The sequence below is a fragment of the Syngnathus scovelli genome, chromosome 9 (assembly GCF_024217435.2).
Source record: "Syngnathus scovelli strain Florida chromosome 9, RoL_Ssco_1.2, whole genome shotgun sequence".
In the NCBI taxonomy this organism is placed as follows: Eukaryota; Metazoa; Chordata; class Actinopteri; order Syngnathiformes; family Syngnathidae; genus Syngnathus; species Syngnathus scovelli.
Window position 1 is genome coordinate 12,218,307 of NC_090855.1, and position 19,659 is coordinate 12,237,965.

Genomic DNA, 19,659 nt, shown 5'->3' on the forward strand with positions numbered 1-19,659 from the left:
AGTTGAGCGGAAAGTAGGCCAAATCCTTCCACCTCCTCCCCTTCCGTCATTACGCGGAGTGGGCGTGAGCGTGATTTCGCTCTCCGGCATGAGCGGCAGCTGTAGTCGGTCGTGAGCCCGTGAGCGCGTGCACGCGTGACGTCTGAGGCGCGCATCTGACACACGTCGTTTATGATTTCAACCTACGCAAAAGTGGGTCGCAAACAAGATGGGAGGCCCCACCCAGGGTAGCGGCAGTTGTGAAGCGCTCTTATAAGCTAAAGCATTCTCATCAGGGACAAAATTCTTGCCGTTCGTGTGATCGTACTTTGTTTCCCACCGAAAGAGTCAAATAAAAGGGGGCGTTTACTTTCAGTACCAAGGCCAGGGCTCCAGGCAAGAACAATAGGCGTCGACTCTAAGGCAACGTCTACAAATGCGCAGCCGCAAATTGCCATCAAAACTGTTGGACAAACATATATTTATCATTATTTAGCTGGAAGTACAACACTGATTCTTTCTATTTTGTCTGTCGGCGGGAATGTTGGCGTCAAAGAGCTGGGCTCCGTGTATTTTGTGTAAACGTGTATGCTATTTGGAGACGGTTCCCGAAGTACGTCACAGGCGGGGGGAGGGGTGGGGAGGGGAGGGAAAGGGGGAGCGAGGATACCGGCAGAAGATGTGAAAGGAAGGAAAGCAAAGACAACCGTCGGACGGGCGAGACGCAAGCGGGCGCACAAATCACACATTTCACCCTCAACAAAACAACAGCAACAACAAAAACAGAGCAACTGGGAACAGTCACGACGAGCTTGGAGGAAGAAGAAGAGAATAGCACGTTTTTTTTGCTTTTTTCACTAGCAGCAATTAAGCTCTTTTCGCCCGCCATTTAGTTTGTCATCACGTCGTGAAAGTGAAAAGAAGCTAGCTCGAACAAGTCGTCGTTGTTGTTTTTCCCTTGACCTCCTTTTCTTCTTGACAAGTGTTTGACACTTACTTAGTTGCTGAGAATAGTATTCCTCTGGGCTTCTTTTTTCCAAAGACATAACTTGTAGTATCCGAGGAGGAGGAGGCACAAAGAAGAGTCGCCGCACGAGAGGAAGGCGACCCCACGAGCATCCCTCCCTCCTTTTTTGTCAAAAGCTTCACCTGCAAGAGGTAAGACTTTGAAACATGCCATTACCCTACATCACTCTGTGTGTGTACATTTAGGAAGGGGGTGGGGGTGTCGGACAAAGAGCAAAGGGAGCCCCCCGACTCCCCCCCCCCCCCCCCATGACATCCGTGTTGTAACCTCCAGCTCCCTAAACAAAGAAGCCCGTCCGATGCAATCATGTTCTCCCTTTCTGCACTTGTAGGCATCCTCGCGGCTGCTTTCTCCACCGAAAAGGTAACACGCACACACACACCTCCCACCTTGCCTCACCCCTCCCCACCCCCCATTCATGTTCTTTTGATCGAAGGGAAACGGTGCCATTATTGTTTTTTGATTGGTTCATTAAAATTAGCATAATTGTTTGAGCAGAAGCAGCTCTTTGTCATCAGGCGCGTGCACGTACACAATCACGATTCAGTCGTGTGCATTTTCATGTTCAAGCTGGATATTTCATACCTATTTTCAAATCATTTATTGTGCCTACAAATCAAATGGATTAAATGATGACATTTTTGGGGATATGTCTGTCTTTTACGAGCTGAAGCTTGTGTCCAAACTTTGAAAAAGAAAAAAAAAAAAAAGCCCCTTGTGCTTCTTTAACACGCTCGTGGCAATGTGTCTTTGTCATGCCTCATGCTGTCATGATTGTTGAGGGAATACGGCAAGAAGCTCAGTATAAAGCCTTGGGGGGCCTCCGTTGTTCAAGTGTCGTCGGTTGCCCAAGCGCCACAAAGGAAGGGCCAAAAGTTTGAAGGCAGATGTGCAAGCCGCTAATCCTCCGAGCTTGTTCTATTCAAAAGTCTTCACTAAGTTGCTTGTGCTTTGAGAAGGTCACTTCATCACTGGCTTTCCCAAGTGTATCTAAATTGAATCACTTGAAGAAGCTTGTGAAAAGCTTCTCTTATTTCTGCAGTTCTCCAACCTTTGACACCATGCAAGTAGCACCTCAAGGAATTCTTGGCTCATCCTGACAGAACCGAAACATAGCATGTTTCCCCCCCCCCCCAAATAGTATAAATGTCAGCAAAAAGTAAAACCAGTGGAGGCTGCAAATGGCTCCCGAGCTGGACTTTGGCCCCCTCCAGCCTCCTAACATTTTGTATTTTTCATTCTTTAGATTCAGCAAACACCGGCCACTCCTGGTCCTTGAACAAGCCCCCCCTCCCGAACCCCCCTTCCCCTCCCCGCCCCGCTCCGTCCCGATGAAGGAGGCAGACGCCATCAAACTATTTGTGGGGCAGATTCCTCGGAATCTAGAGGAGAAGGACCTCAAGCCCATCTTTGAGCAGTTTGGCAAAATCTACGAGCTCACCGTCATCAAGGACAAATACACGGGCATGCACAAAGGTGAGCACACGGATTGCACTGGCGGATAGATGTCGCCATGGAAACGGTCACACCCCCTTCCGTCTCCTGCGGCATGACATGGGGAAAACACGCAACGCTCTGCAAACTCTTGCAACTCGAATCCGTAAAGAGAAGGCCAGGCAAACTTGAGATGTCAGAGGGGCATGTGCGTGCCCGTGCGTATGCGCGCGCGCGTGCGTGCGTGTGTGTGTTATGAGGCAGATTAGGCTGTACGCGCCAATCAGGGTAATGGGCCTGTAAGCCCGTGTGATACAAGCAAAAGAATCTGCTGCTTTGAGAATCCGCTCAGTCATAGTAAGCTCCTCTTAAAGCAATGAGATGGACCACAAGATGCATGCGTGTGCGTGCGTGCGCGTGTGTCTCTTGTCCGTCCCTTGTAAACAGGCATGCTGCAAATGTCATCTTTGGAAAAAACTCAATCGCTCTGCTCTCACGGACGGACGACCGCTGGACAATCAAGTTAACCGTGAATCGATGAGCCAAAGTCGCGCTGTATTCATTGGTGCTAGAGCAAAAAGTTCTGTTTGACGCAAAGGCTCGGCCATCTTTTTGTATGAAAAAACGTGTTTGCCAAGAAAATATAAACTTGAAGTCAATGTGGTGCTCAGGCGCAGTCTGAAATGAGGCCCAGGACATTTTGCGGGAATCATCTCGACAGCCGCTTCTGGCAAGTTCCATCCACTTTGTGGCTTCTGCTGTCGTCATCCTTCCCTCTCCTCGTCTCTCCCTTACCCCCCCGCCCCCCTCCATCCCGATCACGGCGTCCCGTCTTCCTCTTTGCCCTACGTACCTTCATCAGGCTGTTACCGGGATGCTAACCTGCTGCCAATCTTGTTGTCTTAGTGCTGGTGACAGGTGTAGTAAACGGCTCCGGCCAGCCTCCCTCACACATGCAGACGCAGGTACAGCCCGTAGGCAAGCAGCGATTGGGGGGAAGGGGTATTTGGAGTGATCGTGAGGCATGCCTCGTGGTTGGTATATGCAGCCAGCGTAGACGTCAGTGAGTGACTGTGCGGCGGCTCGGCCCGCTCGACCCCGCGCACACGTCTGTGGTGCCGTGCCGTGTGCGTGCCGTGACGTGCGTGCCGTGCGGTGTCCTCTGCTCTAAAGTGCATCATCATGCTGCTCTTAGGCATCCTTGCAGTGCATGAATGTGAATATTCATATCTGTAAGTCCCTCGTGGCAGCTGACAAGTCATCAGGGGTGGGGTTCCTGCAGGAGTCCTTAAGTCACGCTGTAGTGGGGTCGTGTGTAGGGGGAATCCGATAGAATGCAGCAGAATATTTGAGCCCGAAGCGGCCTCCTCCTCCCTCCTGGCTCCTCACTTCTTGTCTTTGTGACAGGATGCGCCTTTCTGACGTACTGCGCGAGGGAGTCAGCGCTGAAAGCCCAGAGCGCCCTGCACGAGCAGAAAACGCTACCAGGGGTAAGTTACTTGCGACTCACGCATGCCCTCCGAACCCTTCACGCAACTCAACATGCAACAAGCACACAGGCGAGCCCGCCTCCCGGTCGGAATCACGCCATGATGTCAGACATACAAAGGCGGCAGGCGACATGCGGCGTTCATCCAATTAGGGCCCCTCCGAGGGGGCTGACCTTTCTGTCACATTCATTTCCCAACTGCGGCCTTCGACTCATCCGCTGACCTTTCCCCCTCCTGATACGTTGAATTTCTGATTTTTTTATTATTTGTCCTTCTGCCTGGCGCATTTACAGACAAAAACCTTCACCAAAATAGCAGTGTTAGCAATGCTAAGCTATCTTTAGCGCAATGAATGGGCCAAAGTTAGCCACGGATGCTACATTGTTAGCATGACTTTTGGGAATGGCGCGTTAGTACAACAGATGCTGTCAGTTTTATGCTTTGGAAGACGTAAACATTTAAAAAGATGTGATCAACTTACCACTGTGCCTTTGCCCTGTTACGATTTTCTTGGCTTTCTACTCAGTTGTTGGCAAACAAGGAATGTTTTTCTTGGCTCGGTGGTTGGTGACGCAACAAATGTTCCAACATCTGCCATCGCTCGTGTCTACCTGCATTTTGGGATTGAGCGAATTTTTCCTTTTCTTCGTCCCTTTCATTATCTCCTTTTGCATTCACATGATCCTCGATCTGTCCTCTGCTCATCTTTATGTCCAGCACTCTCCCGAGCGCTGGCGTAATTTGCCGGCATATTCTGGCCACCGCTGGCTTCTTTCTCCTTTGCAATGTCTCCCCGCTATGCCTTCATGTGCCTTTTTTCCCTAATGTCCTCTTCCCCGCCCCAGCCTCTCGTCCTCTTCGGATTCTCATTTCACAGTCACTTATGGCGACCCTTCTCCTAAATCTTCCTCTCTACATCGCCGTCACACCCTCCACCCCCGCCACTCTACGCTGCCGTCCCCCCTCACCCTTCGTTTCATTTCCCCTCCTCTTGATTAGTTGACCCTTTTGACCGTTTCACAATGCCCCCCCCCCTCGCACACACGCACACACGCACACACACACACACACAGCCACGCTCACACGCAGCCTCCTCCGCAGCTCCACTTGTTAAGCTGCATGATTAGTTTCTCACAAACTCATTTTCATAGTCCGGTGCCGGCTGGGCTCATCATGGGACGAGAGGGGCTGAGGTGTGCGTGTGTATGTGTATGTGTGTGTGTGTGCGTGTGCGTGTGTGTGTGTACGTGCTATTCAACGATGGGTCGGTCCGAACCCGGCTGGGAGAAGAGCAAACGAGAAAGAGGCAGATGGGCAGATGGCCTCTATCCTGCATCTTCTGTTTACTTCTAAGGAAATAAAATTGCGCGTGCAGAGATTTGATCAGGCTCAGTGGCTGAAAAGCAATACTGGGACATGTTTTGCCATATTTGATGTCGCGGCAATATTCCCTCTGGGATATGAAGTCAATGATTTAGATCTCGCCCTCATCTCGGTCCCCAAACTTCCATTGAGTGGTGCCTTGAGATGGCGCCTAACCCTTTTCAAATCATCAAGTGCTTCTGCTTTCACTTTGACTGGCCTTGAAATCCAAATTCCATCTAAAAAGCAAGCTTTGACTTTGCCGTCAGTCGCAAAGACTCAAACACCCCCCCAACCTTGTGGCTTAACTCTGACCTCTGACCTCAGAAACAGACCGCCAACCTCCTGCCACCATATTGCTATACTAACAAGACACACAAGGTCATCTTAGGATATAAATATATGTATATAGGATATATCATATTTCAGAGGGGGCAGTGCCCCTACGACCCCCCCCTCCCTCTACCGGTGCTTCTGCGTTCACTTTACGTACATGCCGCCTGAAAGCCACTCAAATGAAGGCCCACGCAAATGAAGGCAAAAGCGGCCGTGATCCGCACGTCGTCATCAGCTCGACTCTCGCTCACTCGCTCACTCGCTCACTCGCTCTCTCCCATCTCGATCTTTGGCGGCCTGCAGCTGCTCTGTAATCTTTTCCTTATCTTCTCCTTTTGTTCTCCGCTGTTGATCTCACTCTCTCAAATCCGCTCTTTCCTCCCTGGCCTGTTATCGCTCCCCTCATCTTTGTTCCACTTGAGAGTCGCTCCACAATCGGCACATACAAACACGCGTTTTGGCTCAGTCACGCTGACTTCCCCAAATCTTCGTGTAGGTGAAATTAAAGTGTGATAAGCAGCTTAGCAGGTATGTGCTGTCATGCTTCACTGCTGTCCTGGGAACGCTCTTCTTTAATTAGAGCCTAGCCTATCCACACGCACGCACGCACGCACGCACACACACACACGCACACACGCACACACGCACACACACACACGTGTGCTTCGCTTCCCATGACACACTGGATGCCTGCTAAATTATTAATCTGCATCATTGTTCCAGCAGCAATGTATCAATGCACTTGCTTGTGAAAATATGCACATTGTAGTCGCGCTATTGATTTAAAGGTACACGGACATGACGCAATACTCAAGTGGCCACTGCAAAAGGCGTTTGAGGCCGATCCCGGTTAGCCGTTGTGCGGCAGTCGTATCGTCACCGATGATTGTGTGTCATCAAGGAAATTATAGACAATGACACAAGTGGCGCAAATGGCAACAAAAAAATCCGTCATTATATTCATCATTGTGTTAATTGAAAAAAGGTGCTATTAGTCATCCCTAGTTGGTTAAAAGCATTGAAGCAGTGTGTATTTAAACATAAACATAAGCAGCAACACATGTAGATAGACAATATCAGACTACTCGTGGGCCCATTTTCGTTTAGCCTCTGTGAAAAATGACTATTACTGCAGCTGAAAGAGCGGTTGGGATCTTCATATAAATCAATCTGACTGACTTATTGTACAGATATGGTCCATTGATCGGCACATGGGCCGACAATTAGCATCTATGCGGCAGTGTCGTACCCCTTTTAACCTTTAAGTCACGGATATCTGAGCACAGACGGTGCTGCAGCACATGTAGCAATACATACATGTATTCTTTATCCTCTGCAAAGAATGACTAATATGACGTCATGACGTGCAAAGCGTGTAAGTTGGCGCGTGTTTTTCCACTTGGAATGGAAGATGCCCGGCAGGAGGCCTCCCGACGGGGCAAAGCCATGATGAGCAATTATCCACTAGGGCGACTTTGTGGGCTAATTTAGCATATTTATGTGGTCAGCAGCACTGTTTACTATTCCCCTTCACTGCTTACTGCTGCACTTTCAATTTAGAACGCAAGCGTGCTTCCTCTTGCCTCCCTCTTTCATTTTCTCTCTTTCTCTCCTTTCTCCTCCTCCGCCTCTATCTCGCCCCGCCTGATGGGGTTTGTGATGTGTATCGCCCACTCCCCCCACCCCGCCCCTTCCCTCATTCTGATTCCCTATTTTTATCTTCGCTGTGTGTGGGATGGGAGTAGGGCGACAAATGTAAAATCAAGTATGTGTGTTGTGAGTGGAGAGAAAGAGGTGGAGCCTGAGTTTGGGGGGTGGGGGGGGGGGTGTATAGCTAAGACCGATAGGGATTTAGCCTGTTTGTTTCATACAAAAGTCTTTGCCGTGTGTGAGCGCATTTGGCAACATGGAGACAGAGAGAGCAAGAGAAAGAAAGCCTGCCTCATATTTCACCACAAAAATGAAGCGGAATCTAATCATCCTCTCATAAAAGTCTGACCCTAGAGAGAACCTGCCTCTATGGAACACGCACACGCAGATCCGTGCGTCGTCTTTCTCACATGCACGCACACACACGCACACACTCAACCAAGAACATTTGTAGCTCAGCCGCTCTTGTGAATAAATTTGGCGTGCTTGTGATGAGGCACATGATGAGCAGGATCGGATTTTTCTTGTATGTCGACCAGCACTCGCACGGACCTGCTCGCCCACTCTTGAATTATAAAATGGCAAGTTTCTAATATCACCTTCTCCATCTTCTTGTTTTTTACTCCCTGAGTATTCAGACTTTTTTTCTCGTCGTATGCCAGCATCCTGTCCTCCGTTCGCTTGACGTCGATGACACTTTTTCTTTTATGAGGCGCGACGGACGACGTTTGACGTAGCGAGTTACGTTCAAGGTTAGAGTTAGCTATTAAGAAAACTGAGTGTGTGGTATATGCTAACATTAGCACGAGGGCAGATGTATGGAGGGAGCCATATGAGGAGTGAATGGAACGTGTCAGGATGAAAAAGGAGTCTGGGCCTCTCAGGAGCGGTCGGGCTCATGAAGAGGTTTGCCATGAATGCTGTCGGGCGAGACTGGGAGGTGCAAGGGGGCGCGGCTTTGCGAGAAGGAGGAAGACAGACAAAAGTTTGCGTGGAGGAAGGGCCGGGTGGCTGCTCTGGGGAAGAATGGCGTCTCTGGGAGGCGGCAGCGCCGGCGGGGTGATGTCTGGCCGCACTTCTGTCACTTTGGGACAAAGACGTCGGCCACTGGTGTGTGTGCGGTCAGACAATTCGGGCCGTGACAGGACTCTGGTGGCGCTTGGCCTGCGACCTTTTGACTCCAATCTCAGTCCCAGCACACTTTGGCCTGCTGCCGGTTATGTCAATGATTTGTTGGTTGTAAGTCGATGCTTAAGATGAAATGGTTTCATCCGAGTTTTTGAAAAATTTATTGAATGAGCTTAAAGTTGATCTGTAAATTTTCAATTACATTCTTAGCGTTATGCTACACGAAACCCAGCCGCGGTCATTCATGTCGAAATCCCAAAGTGTGGATCCAAAAGGGAAAAAGTGCCTTCCAGTCTCCCAAATACTTCGAATCCAACATGACAGGACAAAAAAATAGACATGTGACATGATTCGGTACTTTTCCGTTTCCGCTTTTTCAGCTCGCCAAATGTGCTCTGCCTGCAAAGTAATCTCATCATTCTTTTTTTTTTTTTTTTTTGCAATTTGTATGGATTTGAGCTGCCTTTTTAATTCTTCAGCTCATTTCCCAAAGGACTTAGACTCCCCCCCAAAAATAGAAAGAAGCTCCGAGCGCAAAGGTCGAGCATTTATCCGCCGTAGTCCTGTTGGATTATGCGACGCTAAATCCAAAGGATCAAATTTCACTGAGCGCTGTGCTCGCCTCCCTCATGCATAATGCTCTGACAAAAAACACACTCATGTTAGACAAATCGACAAGGTGGTTAGTTCTGCTCTATGCGCACTTACATGCCATATTTTTCTGGGGGGGGGGGCGGGTCTTGGAAAAAAATGGCAGATCAAGAAGGCATGGTTGTCACGTACTCTTCAGGTGTGAAAAGCGGACGGCTGCGGGGGCGGGGGGCTTCTATGATGCTAGCGGACCCCGGTTACCAGGCGACGGGGCTGAGCGAGATGCCAGGTTGCTATGCAACCCGGCGGATGCAAAGACCAACACGATGAGGAAGAGGAGGGGCTGTGAGCGCGTCCGCTCCGCCGCCGTTTTCATCCAGCTGCAAAAGAGTGTAAACAGCAGGGTTGTGTGCACGCGCAACGACTTTGCGGGGGCGGCGCTCCACTTTCCCGATCCGCGCTTCTTCTCTCGCCGTATATATTTACAAAATAAGACCGAACGTGACATGGTTGTGAAAGAAAGAAACAACCAGCTAAGCGGGAGTAGAATGGCTGCGGGGAAACGCGGGCATCATGCGCGATAAAATCATGCTGGATAAAAATAAAACGCATGTGAAAGTGTGTGCTTGCTGAGAGGAGGAGGGGTGTGTGTGCTTAACATATGCACCCAAAATAATTGTCTCTTCTCATGTTGTGCACTCTAATCTCTTCCATCGTTGATTTTTGCAGGAGGTGATTGCCCTCCAGCATTTTGCAGCAAAACACAACCAATACAAATATGGAAATGAATTAACATTGTCCTTTAATCCTTGTTCCAAATAGCCCCCCTCCCGCTGGATGTGGGGCAATGGTTTGTTCCACTGATTTTGCCAAGGTGGGGGAGGGAGCGAGTAGAATACGATTTGATTGGATAATCCGAGGATTTAATATCCCCTAATCCTCCCTGCATCACTGAAGGGAGAAAGATTAACTCTTGTGTGTAGAGGACGTGTTTGTGGGCGCGCAGAGAAAAGTGCGAGCCGTGCATGTGAAGACACGAGCGCGTCTCCATTTGTGTCGACTAGAGGCACAGCATGCAAATTTGTGCGCGTTTGCATGTGGGCTCACGCGTGCATGCGCGAGGTTGTGCTTTCGAGCGGCCATTTTATGATACGTCACATATACGTCACATCGCATGCTCACGAAGCGCCTCCCCATCCCTCGCGGATGCCGCTCGAAAAAAAAGAAAAACCATGCGAGCGAGCGCCCGCTCGTATGCAGATGGTTCTTCTTAATGACGTCTTAATTGGAACGTGAGTAATGAGAGGCTAATCTGACTGGAAAGGCTCGCGAGGCTCTCCACGCGTGTGCACTGTCATGGAAAGAAAGCGCAAGGACGCGGCGTGTCTGACATGCGGTCGCCATACTTAATTGACAGCCCGACCGAAGTTGTATTGTGACACTGAAGCACTCGCTAATACTAGAAAAACGGCCCCAACTTGAGCACTCTCCGTACTTTTAGAAAAAAAAAAGCACAATTCATTCTTCCAAAGCGGCTGAAATCTGCTCTTGCGTACAGTGTGTGGCAAAGCACTTAGCGATTCTTTGTTTAGCACAAGATCGCAGCGGTCGCCCTTGGCAACTGGCATCCTTGTTTACCTAGCCCATGCGTGCCGTCGTGCAGTCGCCACGGCAACCGGATGGTTTTCTTTGCCGTTGTTTTGTCTTTGCGCGCAGAAGCGGCCGCCGTCTTGCGTGCGTGCGTTCTTTGCTATTTGAGCAGAAATGCTTCGTAAGAGGAGCCGCCCACTCAGGTCGCACCGCAATGAAGGCCCGATGAAGGCAGAGATGGACGTGCTGAAGGTTGGTGGCACAGATCTGGCAACAATCAGCCGCCCTCACTACAACGTGCGCAGCCTCAAATCGATGAACAAGACGTGGCTGATCGATGACTCGGTAGCGCGAGACAGATTGCCGCCCGAATGGGCAGCGGATGATGGACGGACGGACAGGTGGGTGGTGTGAATCCAAGGTCACTGGGAACACTGGTGTGTGTGTGTGCAAGTTTCAAGAAAGGTGGGAGGTTAAAAATATGCCTCACGGTGCCCCCTGCCGACGCGCGCGTGCGTCAACGAGAACGGCGCCATCGATCAAGTGCTTGTGTTGACAGCTCAGAGCTGATGAATCAATCAAATGTATGGATCCGCCACTCCCGGCGCTGCGCCCTCCTCAATTAGCAGGTTCACTACATGAACGGCCTTAACAGCCCACAGGGACCTTTCTACGTTCTACTGCGTCCACACGGAACGCTGCTCCACGTGAATTCTCGGAGAAAGCCCTAAGGACGCTTTCCCGTCTTTGCTATGCTGTCACTCATCACTGTACAGCTTCAGTTAGGAAAGGGGTGCGTCCTTCGTTGGAATCGCATGGAATCAATATTGTCCTTTTTCTCCAATTCATTTTGAGCTTCTTCTCTGTGGAGCTCTCTCCTTTTCTCAGGGGAATTTTGCTCGCATTTCTTGACTTTTCTTTCATTGCCATCGTTCCCGCATGCAGCCCTACTCTTTTCCCGCTGGCATTACTACTCCGTCTCATTTCCTCAGTGCTATGACTAAGCAATGTGTGTGTGTGTGTGTGTGTGTGTGTGTGTGTGTGCGCGTACGCGTGCGTGTGTGCACGTGTGCGTGTGTGTGCGCTGAAGGGCTATGCAGAACATGTGTGTGCATGCATGCATAATAAATCCCAGGCGATGGATCTTATTTGTCGTGACATTTTTTAGACAGAGCAAGTCACGACTGAATCACGCTTGCCTCTCCCGTCCTCTCTCTTTCTCTCTCTCTCTCTCTCTCTCTCTCTCTCTCTCTCTCTCTCTCTCTCTCTCTCTCTCTCTCTCTCTCTCTCTCTCTCTCTCTCTCTCTCTCTCTCTCTCTCTCTCTCTCTCTCTCTCTCTCTCTCTCTCTCTCTCTCTCTCTTTCTCTGTCTCTCTCTCTCTCTCTCTCTCCCTCCCTCCCTCCCTCTCTCTCTCTCTCTATTTCTCTATCTCTCTGTCTCTCTCTCTCGCTCGCTCGCTCACTGGCACTTTTTGAATCATCCTCTACAGCGCCAGCTTTACTTTCATCCTCCCACACTCCATCCCTCCGTCGATGCGATGCCTGCTGTACTCCCCTCCCTCCTGCTCTCCTCTCCAGTGGTCCTATTCACTGCCTGTGTTCCTCTTGGCCTTCCATCTGCCCTTTATGTTGCTCCAAAGTCAGCCGGGGTCCCGCAGGCCTCTCCCTTCTCAAATATGTTTTTCTCTCTTTATTAATTTTTTTATTTTGATAGACTGTGGCCTTCCCACATTTTGTCACTTCAGCCACCACACCTTCTCCTCCCTCCTTCTCTCCCTTTCTTGTCTTCTCCCCTCTCTCTCTCTCTCTCTCTCTCTCTCTCAACTCACTGGTGTCCCTCATCTAATCCATAGTCGCACTGTAATCCAGATCAGATGGCCTTCATTCTTAATCTCGTCACTTGTCTATCCCCCGTGGTATTCCACTCCGATTATGTGTGTACTTACACACGTGTGTGTTTGTGATAGAGGGAGAGAAGGAAAGGTTGTGTGACAAACATCCTGGGTCAAACTTCATGAATGATAAATGCCAAATGTGATTTGCCAAGTACAAAAACATACACGGAAATATTTGTTTTGCATTTTTTTCTACATTTTCTGATCAAAAATAGCAACAATAAGCAGACATATAGGTGACATTGTGTTGACATTTTTTGCTGGATTCTCATCACTAATGGATTGGAAAGCGAACAACTGCCACTCATTGTCAAGTCCAGTTTACAAAGACCACCAGTACTCATTCTTCTTTTTCTTCTGCAGATGAATCGGCCAATCCAGGTGAAACCGGCAGACAGTGAGGGCAGAGGAGGTGAGATATGCACGCACGCACGCACGCACGCACGCATGCACTGAGTGACAGAGACAAGGTTAAGACTCCAAATGGATCAGACAGAGTTGGAAAGTAGTCATCAGGGGAGCTTGGCCGCCACCACGCTTGCAGTCTCCTCGTTCCACTGCAGTGACTGCTGCTCCCTGGTGGACAGCAGAGGAAACCTTCTACCAAAACAACAAAGCAGTGGGTAGGATGCACGGTCCGAATGTATGGCAGTGTACATCCATCCATCCATCCATCCATTTTCTGAACCGCTTAGTCCCCACGGGGGTCGCGGGCGTGCTGGAGCCTATCCCAGCCGTCATCGGGCAGTAGGCGGGGGACACCCTGAACTGGTTGCCAGCCAATCGCAGGGCACACAGAGACAAACAACCATTCGCACTCGCACTCACACCTAGGGACAATTTGGAGTGATCAATCGGCCTACCAAGCATGTTTTTGGGATGTGGGAGGAAACCGGAGTGCCCGGAGAAAACCCACGCGGGCTCGGGGAGAACATGCAAACTCCGCACAGGGAGGGCCGGAGGTGGAATCGAACCCTAACCCTCCTAACTGTGGGGCGGACGTGCTACCCAGTGCGCCACCGAGCCGCCTGGCAGTGTACAATTGAGTCCAAATTTTTTCTAGTATATCACTGTCATGGAGTCAGCTTTGTGAGTAGAGCAAGTGGGTGCAAGTGTGGTGGGCAAGCAGGGACGTCCAAGGAAGAAAGATCAGGGTAAACAGAAAGGCGAACTCGGAATGGGAAATAGTGATGACATGCTAACGGTTAGCATCAATAGTTGCTCTTTTGTTACATAAATGTTGGAAGAACACGTGTCTTTTAAAATGTTTTTGTTGAGTCTCTTTGGCCCGAGGCGCTCCTGATGATTTCCTTCTTGTTGGTTTTGTTGCTCAGAGGACAGGAAGTTGTTTGTGGGCATGCTGGGAAAGCAACAGAGCGACGAGGATGTCCGAAGGCTGTTTGAGCCCTTCGGCAGCATCGACGAGTGCACCGTCTTGCGAGGACCCGATGGTACCAGCAAAGGTAGACAAGTGAGCGAGCCTTCTGCTGGGACGTGCCGTTTCAGATCTTGGTTTGTCATTTTTCCTCCTCTAGGGTGCGCTTTTGTCAAATTCCAGGGACACGCTGAAGCCCAGGCTGCAATCGGTAGCCTGCATGGGAGTCGCACAATGCCTGTGAGTTGAAGGTGCTTTCAAATGATTGACTGCTGGCATCTTGCACGCATAATTGTCTCCTAAACACGCAACACTGGCTCGTAATGGCGTCGTTACGGGACAAGCCCCACGCTGATGCTGAGGTGTTTTGGCGGCAGGGGGCGTCGTCCAGCCTGGTGGTGAAGTTCGCTGACACGGAGAAGGAGCGAGGTCTGAGGCGGATGCAGCAAGTGGCCTCGCAGCTGGGCATCTTCAGCCCCGTTAGCATCAGCTTCCCTGCCTACAACGCCTACACGCAGGCGGTCAACGCTCAGGCAAGTGGTGCGCTCTTCATAGGAGCTCCTCGTTTCCGAGAGGCTAAGTGGAGCTAACCCCGTTAGCCACATAACGGCCATTAACCCGCCGACTGGGGCCGTAATCACATCTCTCGTCATTTGCTCCTCCATCGCCGTAAGCGGTCGACTGTATCTTTGTTCCCGCTGCAGCTGGTCCAACAGCAGGCTCTGGTCGCCCAGTCGGCGTACTTGTCCCCCGTGGCCACAGTCGCCGCTGTACAGATGCAGCAGATGGCGGCGCTCAATGCCAACGGAATCATCGCCACGCCCATCACGCCGATCACTCCATCTTCGGGTAGGCGCTCGCTCTCGCCGCAGTTTTACCCTCAATTTACCACAGCCTAGTATCAGTGATGGTATTGGCATCCTTCGCAAGTACCCGATACCTTGAAATAAGCTCCAAACGCAATATTAATGACGTACGTCTACCGTGTCTGAGATTCTATCGGTGCGACTCGTGCCCGCAGGGACGAACACTCCACCGACTATTGCGGCTACGCCCGTGCCAGCTCTCCCTCCGCCGATCGGTGTCAACGGCTATGGCACCGTGGCCGCGCCGACCAATGGGCAGCAAGGAACTGAGACTTTATACACCAATGGCGTTCACACATATCAAGGTATGGCGCTCACTCCACATGCACAACAAATAAGCATCGTCGCCTTTTTCACACGAGTAGCAGGACCACAGTGAGTTTTTCAACCTCAATTAGATTTTTTTTTTTTTTGCAGCTCAGACTCCAGCAGCCTTAGACCCGCTACAGCAGGCCTACGCCGGCATGCAGCACTACACGGGTGGGTGCTCGCTCGCCTTTGATGGTATTTCCTCTTCTATCATCTATAATTCCATGGACTTATTTCCTTTTCTATCAATTGCTCGATACTTTCTTCGTTGTTCATTCTCTGTTATTACAAAGCGCCTTGTAACTTTGTTTCAAATGATGCTTTACATAAAAAGTTTCCCCTTAAGCTAAGGGTGCTGTAATAGTATTAGAGCATTTCAAACCCATCTGATTGCATTACCCTTAAAAATCAGATCTTTTGATTCTGGGGAAAAAAAACCCGGAATTGCTCAAGTACATCCGGCAAAGTTTAGCCGGACTAATCTTGACATGCATCGTGTCTCTCTCTTGCCGTGAGTCTTACTTCCTTAACACCAATTCCTTCATAGTCAGCAATCTGGCAGCGTCTTGGAGTGATTTTTTAGCAAAGAGTTGGGCACTACAAACAGTTCAATTTGTGAATATTAAATGACAAATGTGTCAGGGATGTTTGGTGTTTATGTTTGCTACCCATGATGCTCATGCCACTCTTTGTCTTTGTTTCTTTAATATTTAGCGTATTCCCTGACACCAGTTTAGCCCGAGTACTGCAATTTGTAAACAGGAAGGCAAACCTGTGAAATATTGTTGTCCGCTCACGCATCAGAATTGGAATTGTGCCGTGTGGAGGATTTACAGCCGGAGAGTGGAAAGGGAGGTGGGGGACAGCGGTGGTTTCGCTCATTGTTTTTACAGACGTTTTATAGTTTTCACCTTCAGCCGCAAGCATTTTGGCTCCAAATAAACGTGCCCCATTGGACGTTGCCGTGTTGCCACCTGTTGGCACCGGCCAATCGGATAACATGGCCGTTTGTCTGCCCTGATAGCGGCATACCCCGCCGCCTACGGATTGGTGGGCCAGCCCTTCCCCCAGCAGCCCACGCTGGTTGCCCAGCAACACCAGCAGCCCCAGCAACAGCAGCAAAGAGAAGGTAAGGGCACTTTATTTTTTTGTCTCTGTGTTTAGGACCACACCCCTTTCCTTGAAACTTGTCTTGTGTGTGTGCGGCAGGTCCCGAGGGATGCAACATCTTCATCTACCACCTGCCTCAGGAGTTTAGCGATTCGGAAATGCTGCAGATGTTTTTGCCCTTTGGCAATGTCATCTCAGCGAAGGTGTTTGTCGATCGGGCCACCAACCAGAGCAAATGTTTTGGTGAGACATCACACACACAACACACACACATGTAGCAGACAAGGGGAGGGGCGGGAGGGCAGACAGCAGCTGTATCGGACACAGGAAAGGACAAGTGATTAAAAAACAAAGACAAAACAAGGGGGGCTCTTACGCAGAATCAATTAAGCCACCCACCCATGAATTATTTTGATCTACAGCGCCTTGCTTTGTCTCCAAGTTGAGACAAGACGAAGTGAATTTATCAAAACAACCTGTCCTCTTTTTTTTTCATCCTCCTCCAGGCTTTGTGAGTTTCGACAATCCTGCAAGCGCTCAGGCCGCCATCCAGGCGATGAACGGCTTCCAGATCGGCATGAAGAGACTGAAAGTGCAACTCAAGAGGCCCAAGGATGCCAACCGCCCCTACTGAGTAACAACGGGAAGAGGAACACACAAATGAAGGTGAGTGTGCCAACGACATGCCACTCGAATGCTCGTACCGCTTGAGGCAAACACAGGAAAGCAAAGATGGAAAGACGGAAATAAAGTGGAAACAGAAAAGCGCGGATTACCGTGTTTCCTTAATTAACAGGAGAAATTGTGGTGGCTAAGCTTGTGTGTTACATACAGTAGCACAAAGAGGAAACAGGTGAGCAATAAATTGAGAGATCAGACAGTCTGTTGCCTAGCAACATTCCATTCATTTTGGTGTCAGAGGCTCTCTACACTTTGCTTTTTTGGCCACAGCTATAGATTGTTAATCGATTCACTTTAATTTTTTGTATGTAAATATAAATACCGAAATTTTCCCGACTGCTATTAGCAGAAGTACGCTATGCGCAGATTTAATCTTTTGTTCTGTTGCTATCATGGCAACTCAGCCCAGATTTTTCCAACCAATTGTTATTCAGCAGGACCCCCATTGCTACGGCAATGGTCGCCTCGTGAGCGATAAAGCACCCCCTCCCTTCCCCTAACAATGTAGTACTCTGATTGGCCAGCCTGTTTTTGGGTTGCCTTGGCAATTGATTGCCTGGGTTGGTCGGTGGTTTGTCGTCAGCTCGTGTCCTGTTGCCATGGTGACCGCAGACTGTGCATTGCATGCTGATTTTCTATTGACCTGGGCTCATTGATCAATAATGGTTGAGGGTCACAACGTGATGAAAATTTGTTGCAGTAGTTTGAGCCATTGTGTAGTTTGTTGCTTGAGTGTCTCGGTTTTTGGTCGGTTCCTGCGGGTTATTTTTTTGAACAGATGGTTGGCGTGCACTCGTGTTTACATGTCAAGACAGTACCGTTGAGGTGGGCGGGCATCACTGAACACATGCAAACAAGCAGTATCGTGATTCGATATCTAAAAAGAAGAGTTATTATTTTATAATTGTAATATTGCTGTTTAGAGGTAAAGGCTGCCACGGATCCTCAAGGGGAACACAATCATCAAAGAGAACCTCAGGCAATGAGTCGCAGAGTGTAGTGGGCTTCCTCGAGTGGTGGTGGAAAAATCACTGAATCGCATCAACGCTACAGAAACAAACCTTTGATTGAAGTACAATACATAACGTTTTCATTCATTTTACAATTGTTTGTTTTCAAACATTGATTTAGATACAATTTCTATTGAACTTTTATGTGCAAGCAAATTTAAAACGCCAATTAGACAACCTTGATGGTTCCATTGTATTGTATTGCAATTTGGTGATAAAACCACACGCAGAGAATCTTGTGACTGCAATCCAAATGTGACACACGCAAAAAATGTGTGGCAGCTGTCAGGCCAGTGTGAGTAGGTGCTTTTGCACAGCAGCACGTATTATAAATAAAGGAGTGTCATGCTATTTTAGAAATGCTTCTGCATAACACACACAGCCTCCATTTGCGTCCAAAACCCTCTCCAAAAAAAGCATATAGTAATGTAAAAGCAAATTGTCAGCATTTCATCATTCCGTTTGGGCAAGCTCATCACGGACCGCCACACGAGAAAACTCAATAACAGGCCCATGTGACAATGAGCATGCTAAAAATAACCTCCCCAAACATGTCTAACAAGGCTTCTGTCCTTCTCTCTTCCCCCTGTTCAACCACTGCCATTATCATCTTCCATCCATCCATCCATCCATCCATCCATCCATCCATCCATCCATCCATCCATCCATCCATCCATCCATCCATCCATCCATCCATCCATCCATCCATCCATCCATCCATCCATCCATCCATCCATCCATCCATCCATCCATGCCATCTGCCCCTCCCTCCCTTCGTCCGTCCATAGGTGACCTTTCCAAGCAGAGGTGGAAATTCCAGAGCGCTTTCCTGTCGCCTCTGTGCAACGGCGAAGTGCATTCACATACTTGCATTGACACACACATGCACACACACACACACACACACACACACACACACACATACACACATGCACATAAGTGTACATACCACACTCGGTGAGAGCGCCACCTAGTCACTGACGGGGTGTTTAGTTCCAATGCGAGCCTGCCGTATGTGAACGGTTTACTACCCCCCACGCCCCTCTGAAAAAAAAGTGCTGATATATCACTTCCATATACATCTCTATTACCTGACAAATATAGAAGGACCCACTGGTTGGCGGTGGGTTCATGTCAGTATGAGGACAAATAAAAAGTCAGAATCACAGAAGGAAAACAGAAAAAAAGGACATCATGTAAATAACTTAGTGGACAAACAGCATTTAAAAGACTTGCAAAAAGATCTTTAGCAACTCTGAAAAGGGACACAACATTATTATTATTGTCATTATTATTATTGTTATTATTACTACTACTACTACCACTAGTAACATTATCATCTTCATAAAAATTGATTATTACATTCCAAATTGTACAATGGGAGATCACTAACGTATTTTAAATTTCTACGTAGATTTTAGGTGAAAAACACAGGGAAGGGGGGGTTGCACTTTTATTCGGGAGGTTTTAATATTTGAGCTATTTTTTATTTATTTATCTAATTATTTTGTTTATCGAGGGGAGAAAGGGGATTTGAGTGGGTTGCAATATTTTCATTTTAGAATTTTTCTAGAGAAAACAAAAGAAAAAAACAAGACGTTCCGAGGGCTCGTTTTGTGTCAGACTCTCGCAATGGCGTAATTATAATGTATGTATTATTAATGACGACAACAATTATATTTATTTCTAATTTATTGAACCCTGTTTTTGATCAGCTCTCTTTTTAAGTTAAAATAAAAAGTATCATACTTGAGGCGTGTCCTGTTGTTGTGCAAAGCTAGGAATGGTGGAATTGTCTAACATTCATTATTTCTCTCTGAAAGTGTG

The 19,659-nt window shown here is 48.8% G+C and overlaps 1 protein-coding gene across 5 annotated transcripts; it reads left to right on the forward strand.

Moving 5' to 3' along the window:
• Positions 1-629: 629 nt before the first annotated feature.
• On the forward strand, positions 630-19,585 carry LOC125975725 (CUGBP Elav-like family member 3). Of its 5 annotated transcripts, none has more exons than XM_049731671.2 (15): positions 630-1,137; positions 1,338-1,369; positions 2,253-2,482; positions 3,848-3,930; positions 12,845-12,893; positions 13,816-13,944; positions 14,017-14,096; positions 14,234-14,389; positions 14,561-14,705; positions 14,878-15,027; positions 15,140-15,226; positions 16,056-16,160; positions 16,241-16,384; positions 16,648-16,807; positions 18,621-19,585. In XM_049731671.2, exons 3-14 carry the CDS (start codon positions 2,338-2,340, stop codon positions 16,773-16,775), a joined length of 1,401 nt encoding a protein of 466 aa, XP_049587628.1. In that variant the 5' UTR covers positions 630-1,137; positions 1,338-1,369; positions 2,253-2,337; the 3' UTR covers positions 16,776-16,807; positions 18,621-19,585. The 5 variants fall into 5 exon arrangements, with proteins under 5 accessions (XP_049587628.1, XP_049587629.1, XP_049587633.1 ...); XM_049731672.2 differs by having other exon boundaries at positions 631-1,137; positions 15,140-15,202; XM_049731676.2 differs by lacking the exon at positions 2,253-2,482 and having other exon boundaries at positions 1,033-1,137.
• Positions 19,586-19,659: the final 74 nt, after the last annotated feature.